This window comes from Miscanthus floridulus, chromosome 14 (genome assembly GCF_019320115.1).
Source record: "Miscanthus floridulus cultivar M001 chromosome 14, ASM1932011v1, whole genome shotgun sequence".
Classification (NCBI taxonomy): Eukaryota; Viridiplantae; Streptophyta; class Magnoliopsida; order Poales; family Poaceae; genus Miscanthus; species Miscanthus floridulus.
This window is the reverse complement of record NC_089593.1, coordinates 77,998,843-78,008,624: the sequence shown is the minus strand read 5'-3', so window position 1 is coordinate 78,008,624 and position 9,782 is coordinate 77,998,843. Positions and strand designations below refer to the sequence as shown.

Sequence of the window (9,782 nt, the reverse complement as noted above, 5' to 3'; positions counted from 1 at the left end):
TTAGGACCTTTCAGCGGCGCAGCGGGAGGCCCAAAGCGCGGCCACCTCCGCGCGCTGCGCACGGCTGGCCCTATGGTGCCCCAGCCGTGCGGCGTAACCCCACCGCAGGGTGGCCACTCGCCCACATTGCGTGCCGCGCGCCTCCGCCTTACTCTGCCTCGCTGCTCCTTCCACCAAATCCACTGCGCGGCGAGAGATCTGGTGGTAGTGGAGACTGCGTCGCCGATCTGGTCGATGGTGGTGCTAGTCGATGGTGGAGACGGCGCGGCTGCCTCCGGTGAACTCCACACGACGGCAAGCCTCCATTTCATAAGCAACAAGTAGATGTTGCACTTGAAAGCACATGATGGAAGCGTCTATTTCAAGTGTTGCAGATGTTTTAGAGGTATGTTGCAAGTGTTTTATATGAATGTTGCAAAAGCAGATCGGGATATTACATATGTTGCAATGTTTGTACACGTATGATGCAAATGTTCGTTCTCAATGTTTCATTTGTTTTATCTGGATATTGCATACGTTTCATATATATGTTGCAAGTGTTTTATCTAGATGTTGTGTATGTTTACAATGGTTTCGAGTGTTTTTTTCAAGTGTTTTTGCAAATGTTTCAAACACATGTTTTAAGTTTTTCATCTGTCTTCGTACGTATGTTGCAAGTGTTGCATCTGAAAGTTTTGAAAGTAGATCGGGTGTTGCATCTCCCTCCTCTTCTACTACCTCGTCTCGATGTCTCCTCCTCGCCTTCTGCTGCCTTGCATCCTTCTCAGACTACGGAGAGGGCCGGTGCGTGCAGGGGGATGGCTACGCGGATGCGAGCGCATGCTCTCCCCTTCTCTGTTACGAGGGCAGGGCAGAGGGATACCACTTCGAGCAGCCTAAGATCGGACTTCCGTTGGTGGGCCACGACATCCATCCACGGTTGGTGGAATCGTTTAACAGTTGGCTGGTGGGGAGCTACGTCCGAAAAATATCCTGGGCATCGCAAGTCCGGACGCTACCATCACCCTTCCAAAAAAAAGTGTTAAGTGTGCACATGACCAAAAGGTTCAAATTGGTCAAACGCCGGGCTTGTGATAAATAATGGGAAGTACACTAGTTGCAAACTACCACAAAAGTATGAAAAAAAAACTACCACAAAAGGGTCACAAACTCACAAACACGAACAGAGGATCCAATCCGTATCCGGTATCCCCTCTAAAGAAAGAGAAAGCTTGCGACGTACGTGAAGCTGACAGGTGGGCCAATAGCTCTCAATAAAACCCCACAGGCTCCGCCATCTTTCCATTTTTCCCCCATAAAAAAAGCAGAAGGCGAATCCACGGAGGCTTCTGCTTCGGCTTCCATTCCGTTCCCTTGCCTTTTGCGGAAATCCGGAAAGCGAAACGAACCCCCGCCCTCGTCGCCGGCCGGCCGCCATGGTGACAACTCGCAGCGGAGGGAGAGGTGGAGGGAAGCGCGGCCGCGGCGCGAAGCGCCCGGCGGCATCGTCCTCCCTGCTGCTCTCGCCGACCAAGCGCGGCAAGGTGAACTCGAGCTCCTCCTCCTCCTGACCTCCTCCACAAAGTGCAAAGTAGGAATACGGTATTGGTTGGATGGAGCTGACGTGGACTGGAATCGCAGGCGAAGAAGGCGTCGGAGGCCTCCGCGCCCGAAGCTGGGGCGGCGCCGGCGGCGGGGACGCGCTCGGGCCCCGTACCGTGGGCGAAGCTGCTTTCGCAGAGCTCGCAGTCGCAGGTGCGTGGGTGTGTGGGGTTTGACTCTCGACATTCCGTATTGTGCTCTTAGGGTGTTCCTGGTTGTTCTTCCCTGGATTCTTGGTCTGAAGCGGTTTCTTGACGGTTCTTGCCGTTTGGTCGTTTGCGTTTGTGCCATTTCGGAGCATACTTGCATTCTGTGCATCGCTCCTTGATGATTCGGGAACCTGTACGGCATTTGCACAATTTGTTTGTTCGTGGTCTTGGGGTTCTAGCTTTTACTTTTAGCGCCTTGCATCAAGTCCACGTGTTCTGCACTTCTGGTTGCTGGTGCAGAACAGTGTCCACATTCTGTGCAGTTTCTTGAATGTTCTTGGAATCCGTTAGTTATCAGTGGTTTCTTGGTCCGGAGGAATTCCTTGATTGGAGTATTAGGATTATTCCGAAAGTTGTACTGTTATCGTTTCTCTTTCCTAGGGATCATAATGGTTTTTAGGAGGAAAAAGTCTACTTGACCCTCCAACTATTATACTTAGTCTACTTCACCCCTCAATTATGAAACCGTCTGTTTTACCTTCTGAATTTTCTAAAACCGTCTATTCTACCTCATGGGCGGTTTTCAGCGACGGTTTTGCTACAGTAACGGCGGATTTGCTACAGCAACGACGGATTTCCTACAGTTCCGTGTTTTGAAGTTCTTTTTTTATTTATTTTCGGTGAATTTTTGAAAAATCATAGTAAATCATAGAAAAATCATAAAATAAAAAATCTAATTTTATTAGACTCCACGTGAGTAGATCTACACAGTGAATATATAATACGGTATGCTTTAGTACAAATTTTTTTTTAGCTTTAGATTAATTGAAAAATCCAATTTTGTCTGTAATTAATTAGAATTTATCTATAACTAAGTTATACATAGTTCAATGAGTACGAAATTTTTACTATAGTTCAAGCATACAATAATTAGTGTACCATAAAAATTTCACCACAATTGGACCATAGAAGCTGCAGCTATGAATTATTCCAATTAATTACAGACAAAATTAGATTTTCCAATTAATCTAAAGCTACAAAAAAAATTTGTACTAAAGCATACCGTATTATATATTCACTGTGTAGATCTACTCATGTGGAGTCCAATAAAATTAGATTTTTCATTTTATGATTTTTCTAGAATTTACTATGATTTTTCAAAAATTCACCGAAAATAAATAAAAAAAAAGAAAATTCAAAACCACCGGTACTGTAGCAACCCGCGGTTACCGTAGCAAACCCGCTGTTACTATAGCAAACCGCCGCTGAAAACCGCCCAGGGGGTAAAATAAACGGTTTTGGAAAGTTCAGGGGGTAAAACAGACGGTTTCATAGTTAAGGGGGGTGAAGTAGACCAAGTATGATAGTTGGGGGGTAAGTAGACTTTTTCCGTTTTTAGGACAAGGACATGTTCTAATGGAGTTATTTAACCACCATTTCTGATTTTATTATAACACACTCGTACAAGGTCAAACGTAGGTGAACGTCTGAAATATTCTTCTCGGTGTGGTGACTGCAAGAAAGTCTGTATTTAATCTTCATGGGATCTTTCTGCATCTCAAATGTGTAAGAACCTGTAATTTTGTCGTCATGGTTCATAAATCTTGAGTTACCTCTTTTTTTGTGATCAATCAGCTGAAAACATTCCTCACTCTATTTGTAACTTGTGCATTTGTTTTTTTATTTACCTTAATTAATCAGGCCATATTGCTCATTTGATATTAACTGATGTTGAATATCAACCATCTGTGATTGCAGACCCTCCATGTTCCTATCTTTGGCAACCAAATTTCTGTTGGTAACGATAAAAACAGTGACATATGGTTGGATGACCAAACTGTTAGTCAAGAACTATGCATATTGCGGCGTCTTGAGGTCCTTTATGCTTCTCCTTTGTTAGAATGCAGTTATTTGTTATGCTTGTTGACTTCTTGCATAAACTTGGCCTTTTTTTTCATTTTCCAGCAAGGAGGTTCATGTGAGTTACAGGTCATGGGAAAAAATGGTGAGGTTGCAGTAAATAAAAGAAAAACTGGAAGAGACTCCAAAGTTCCCCTCATAGGAGGGGATGAAGTTGTTTTCGGTCAATGTGGCAAGCATGCCTATGTATCCATACATTATCAAATTTTGTTCATACTTCATACATGTCCATTTCATTCTTCTGTCCATTCTCTATTGATTTGGATGCTAATAGGTACTTCAGCAATGATACAATGAGTCAGATTTGTTAGTTTGACTTCCTATCTTGAGTGATCCATAACATGCTGGCAGATTTTTCAGCATCCTCTAAGGGGTAATGAAGTTACTGCTGGATCAGCTGGAGAGAATAACCAGAGGGTAGTCGGACCTGGTAAGATTACAATTAATAACGTATGATCAGTTTGGATATTGTAGGACCAACTTTAATTGAGGTTGACTTGACTGGGTGAATTTTGAAGCTCTTGAAAATCAGAGCGATTGCATCAGGTCTAGTCCATCAGCTTCTTTGCCTCCGAGCGGATGGCAAGCTTTTAAGGATGGACTGAAACAAGAGATTCTGAGCCCACAGGATATTGACGTAACCTTTGATAATTTCCCATATTATCTCAGGTAATATGCTAGTTCTAGATTATACAGTCTTGTGTATTTTCATTAAGAGCTCTGTTATCTTCCAGTTTTTCTCTGAACTTTTTCTTTTTCTGTTTGTTGATCAGATTTCAGTATTTTGCCAAAGCAATCTATCCTTTGCTATAGTTTTGGTGGCTTGGTCCTAAATAGTTCAGCCTGTGTCTTTCTTTTCCTATATACCACCTTTTTTTATTAATCTGTGCTCGTTTCGTGCAGTGAGAGCACAAAGGAGATACTCTTATCATCTGCATTCATAAACATGAAAAAGAAGTCTAGGAAATTCTTACCAAAACTTTCACCTTTAGACCAGCGAATTCTGTTATCTGGCCCACCAGGTAATTTTTATGAATTTTTTATTTTGTTGTGACAAAATAATGTCACGGAGCTGTGTTACACACACTGTTATGCCTAGCTGGCAATTTCTTGGTGTTTGCTTTTCTGCATGTCTCTAACTATTTGGCAAAAACTTGCTTCTAGGGTCTGAAATTTACCAGGAAAGATTGATAAAGGCACTTTCAAAGCGTTTTGATGCTAGACTTCTGATACTTGATTCTCTTATGCTGTGTGGTGTAAGTTCTACATGAGCTCCCTTTACTGATATACACAGTTCAAAATTTTACCGAACTTTTCAAGTTTTCAACTCAATATGTCAGCAGAAACATACATATTATTGATTAAGAGATAATATTCTAGCAGACGTCTTCTAAGTTTGGAGAGTCCATGAAGGATGTCCGGAGGGATGTTGCACCTTCTAGTTCAGGAGATGATATTGTGGGGACATCCAACAGACACACTTTCGAAGAAGGTTTTTGTTGCCCGTTTCTTTATTTTTCTATATTAACATTTAACTCTTTCTTTAATTGAACCTTTACATCTTTTTTCTTATGCAGGTGATTGGGTAGAGTATACTGGTACTAGTTCATTAAATCTGGCACCAAGGTATTTTTGTTGAGAGCTATGCTTTCGTGTTTCATTTTAACTTAGCAATGGTGTGTCTTAGATCTCTATGGATTCTTTGTGATTGCATTTTGCCAGATGTGTTCTGAAGTGGAGTCAATTTGTATGACCCAGACAGTGAATGTTGGGAACCCCTTGTGTTCTTGAGCTTTGACAGACTTGAAATGAGGATATCTTTCAACCTTATTCTAGTATCAGTGGAAGGAACATATTTATGCAGCAATAGCATTTGACAGACTCAAAATGGTGTTTCTTCTGACTAAATATCTTTTTGAGTGTATGATTTCCGAATTTGAGTTACATGCTATACATGGCAGCTAGCCTATCTAGGGAAACACCAATCAATCGCTAATTGATATACATATCCTAATAATATTGATTAATCTTTTTTGTTGACACTGATTAATCTTTTTGTTGTGGTGGTCATGTGATTATTTTGTTGCTGAGATACATTTCTTTCACATTCTGATGAGTCGTTTGGTTGATTCACAGGGGCCCTTCTTGTGGTTCTCGAGGCAAAGTGGTGCATGCTTTTGGAAAAAACCGGTCCTCCAAAGTTGGAGTTAGATTTAACAATCCTGTAACTGATGGTAATGATCTTGGAGGTTTATGCGAGGAAAATCATGGCTTCTTTTGTCATGGTTAGTCTGAACTCTGAACTTCTTAAGCAATGTATATTGTGGTAATCCTATGTGAGATAATTTTTCAACATTTCTTCAGCTTTGGAACTTCGGCCAGACTCTTCTGGTGGAGGAGTTGATAGCATTGCTTTAGGAAAGTTAATTGAGGTAATGGCTGTTATAGGCGATCAGCCTCACTACACTTTTTTTTCCTTATTACTGCCTGTAACAACATGGTTTTGGTTTTCAATGCCTTTCAGGTCATTTCAGAAGAAAGTGTTAGCGTGAGGCTTATTGGGCTGCTAGCCGCATGGGCCTAGGCGCCCAGGGCTGTTATAGTAGGTGATTTGGTATTAGGCAAGGTTCCTCATGATTGGGTATTGATCTATAAACCCCAGGTCATCCTTGCCTATATATTGTACACCTCTTGTACTCCTGATAATCAATCTGCTATTATTCCTAAGCCACATCTGCTTTCATGGTATCACGAGTCTGGGTCATCACCCTCATTCACCTTCCGCTGCCCTAGCGCGCCTCCCCCCTCCCAGCGCGCCTCTTCTCTTGGCTGCGCCCTTCGCGCCGGCATACCCTGCTGTGCAGCGATCTCCATGGCTGAGACTCCCCCTCTTACTCCTCACGCCGCCGCCGCCGCCACTGCCGCCGCTGCCTCTGGATCTGACCCCCCGGCCTCTGCCCTGGAGTCTGATACCCAGGTAAAGGCCGCCGCCGCCGCTGCGCGCCTGCGCACGGCCTCCCACAAGAAGGCCTGGGCTGACAACCTGGCACGCGCCACCGCCGCCGAGAAGGAGGCCCAGGACGCCGTTTTGGGGCGTGATGCCGTTGCGGCGCGCGCTCGCGACGCCCTGGCCCGTGCTGAACAGGAGCACGCCGCTGCTGGCGCGCCCAGCACCAATGACGACGACGTGCCCGGCACCGATGACGACGACGACGCCCCTTCTGATGCGGAGGATTGCACCTCCAACCACCACGATCTTCATCAAGCTCTGCTCGCCATTGCCAATCTTCATGCCCAGGTAGTCGTTGTACAGAACATCCGGAACCTTGTTCAGGTCGTCCTCGACCTCAATTCCGGCAACTACAATCGGTGGCGCGATCAATTCCTCCTCGCCGTGGGGAAGTTCTCCCTTCAGGACCACGTCCTGCAGGATGTCCCGGCACTTACTTTCCCTGACTGGGCATGCATGGATTGCGTTGTCAAGTCGTGGATCCACAACACCATTAGCGGCGACCTCGCCGAGACGATCTCGGCCTGGAACTCCACCGCCTGCCCCACATGGTGTGCTGTTGAGTTGCAGTCCTTCAACAACCACGAGACACGAGCACTCTACCTCGACGCTAAGTTCCGCAACTTCGTTCAAGGTGACTTGTCAATCACCGATTACTGCAGGGAACTCAAGCGCATGGCAGACATGCTTGGCGACTTGGGTGAGGTTGTCACCGACCGCACTCTTGTGCTTAATGTCATCCGCGGCCTGAACGAGAAGTTCAAGACCATCGGCCTGCACCTCCGGCGTGGACGTCCCTTTCCCACGTTCCTAGAGGCCAAGTCTAATCTCCTTATGGAGGAGCTCACGATGGAGAAGCAGGCGCCCTCCCAGCAGACTACTCTCGTTGCCTCCATCGGCTCGTCCACCTCTGCACCGCACCCTCCCTCCCACTGCCCAGCAGCCCCCCACAGGCGGCTCGGGCTCCGGGGGCGCACCTGCTTCGTCTACTCCTTTGTCCAAGAGTCGTCGAGGCAAACGTGGCAGCAAGAGCGACGGTTCTGGACAGCAGAACAGTGGCCAGCCCCGCCGCTGCCGGCGTGCAGTCCGGTGGGCAACCCAAGGCCGCCGGCTCCGGCTCTAGGGGCGCCCCGTGGCCCTCCTACAATCCGTGGGCCGAGTCCATCTAGATGTGGCCCAGACCACGGCCTCCACTCATGCCCCTACCGGTGCCCCAGCAGCAGGCCCTGCTGGCACAGCCGGCGCCTCAGCAGCAGGCCCCTGCCATGGAGTCTGCAGGACAATGGGCTGCTCCTCCCGGGTTTTACAACCCACTTGCTGGGCTGCCCTCCTGGGATCAGTCCTCTCTAGCGTCGACATTCAGCACCATGACATTGAATCAGCCCCAGAACAACAACGAGTGGTACTTCGATTCAGGTGCTACATCTCACATGGCCTCACATTCTAATATTCTTTCACATACAACTTCCCTGCGGTATCCTACTCCTTCCTCCATTGTTATCGGTAACGGTTCTTTACTTCTCGTTACAGCTACTGGCGCTACTGTTATTTCACCTTCCCTACATCTTAATAATGTTTTGGTCTCTCCATAGCTTATTAAGAATCTTATTTCCGTTCGTCAGTTTACTCTCGATAACAATTGCTCTATTGAGTTTGACCCGACTGGTTGTTCTGTGAAGGATCTTTAGTATCGGAACGTGATCGTCAGGTGCAACAGTTGTAGGCCGTTGTACCCTCTTCGTCTGCCGGCTGCGCACTCCTTGGTCGCCAACTCTGGGTCTTCGCTTTGGCATCGCCACCTCGGTCATCCTGGACACGAGGCCCTCTCCACACTAGCGTCGTTCGGTCTTCCTGCTTGTTGTCATTATAGTTCATCTCTTTGTCATGCTTGTCAGTTAGGCCGCCATGTGCGTCTTCCATTTCATATGTCAGCATCTAGAGCGTCCAATAATTTTGATCTTATACATTGTGATCTATGGACATCCCCTGTTCTCAGTGTATCAGGCTATAAATACTATTTGGTCATACTTGATGATTGCTCTCATTATACATGGACGTTCCCTTTGAAACTTAAATCTGACGCTTTTTCGACGCTAGTTTCCTTTTTTGCCTATGTTTCTACCTAGTTCAGCACCACAGTCAAGGCAGTTCAGTGCGACAATGGATGGGAGTTTGACAACTCTAGTTCTCGCACGTTCTTCCTCACTCATGGTGTTCATCTTCGTATGTCATGCCCCTACACTTCGCCTCAGAACGGTAAGGCTGAGCGCATCATTCGTTCCCTTAACAATGTTGTGCGCTGTCTTCTGTTCCAGGCATCTCTTCCACCCTCCCTCTGGGTCAAAGCCTTGCAAACCGCCACCTACCTCATTATTAGGATATGTATATCAATTAGCGATTGATTGGTGTTTCCCTAGATAGGCTAGCTGCCATGTATAGCCTAGGATAGTTTCCTTGTACAGGAAATAGCTTCCCATGTATGTAACTTCCATGTATGCCTATTGGCTATATATATGAAAGGCTCCCCACCCACATTGGTGTGTGTGGTGATTCTCTACCTTCTACATGGTATCAGGCCTTTAGATCCTCCTTCTCCCTCCCTCCCACCGCACAGCCCCCCTGCTGCGTTGCTCCCCCCTCCCAGGTCGCCCATGTCGACCTCCTCTGTCACCAGCTCCACCACACTCTCCAGCACCTCGGCTGCTATGGGCTCCATCCCTGCCCTAACCGTCTTCGTCGCCCCCTACGCGACGATCAATGTCAAGAACCACATCCCGGTGACCCTGGAACTGACGAAGCCCAACTTCAACTAGTGGGAGCCGTTTTTCACCTCTCTCTGCGGGAAATTCGGTCTTCTTCCACACGTCGACGGCACGGCGGAGGCCAGCCCCACTGACCCTACTTGGGCCATTGCCGAGGCCTACGTCCGCAGCTGGCTCCTCGGCTCTGCCGGGACGGACGTCATCGGCCTTGCTGCAGCACCGAATCAAACTGCGCGCGAGCTCTAGGTTGCCATCAGGCGCCTCTTCGAGGCCAACAAGGCTCCGCGCGCCATCTTCCTAGGTCACGAGTTCCACTCCATGACCTAGGGCGATTCCTCCATCAATGACTACGCCCAGCGG

General features: G+C 47.1%; 1 protein-coding gene across 1 annotated transcript; it reads left to right on the top strand.

The window, feature by feature from the left end:
* The first annotated feature begins 3,494 nt into the window (after positions 1-3,494).
* Positions 3,495-6,275, top strand: LOC136505647 (uncharacterized). The gene is made up of 11 exons (XM_066500816.1): positions 3,495-3,605; positions 3,696-3,836; positions 4,002-4,080; positions 4,169-4,319; positions 4,554-4,672; positions 4,815-4,906; positions 5,034-5,142; positions 5,228-5,276; positions 5,787-5,935; positions 6,015-6,082; positions 6,175-6,275. Exons 2-11 carry the CDS (start codon positions 3,723-3,725, stop codon positions 6,232-6,234), a joined length of 990 nt encoding a protein of 329 aa, XP_066356913.1. The 5' UTR covers positions 3,495-3,605; positions 3,696-3,722; the 3' UTR covers positions 6,235-6,275.
* The last annotated feature ends 3,507 nt before the right edge of the window (positions 6,276-9,782 follow it).

Excerpts from the sequence above, each read along its gene's own strand:
- LOC136505647 (XM_066500816.1), top strand. The coding sequence starts at position 3,723 with ATGGGAAAAAATGGTGAGGTTGCAGTAAATAAAAGAAAAACTGGAAGA. Across the intron at positions 3,837-4,001 it reads AATGTGGCAAGCATGCCTAT|ATTTTTCAGCATCCTCTAAG; the intron begins GTATCCATACAT and ends ACATGCTGGCAG. Across the intron at positions 4,673-4,814 it reads TCTGTTATCTGGCCCACCAG|GGTCTGAAATTTACCAGGAA; the intron begins GTAATTTTTATG and ends ACTTGCTTCTAG.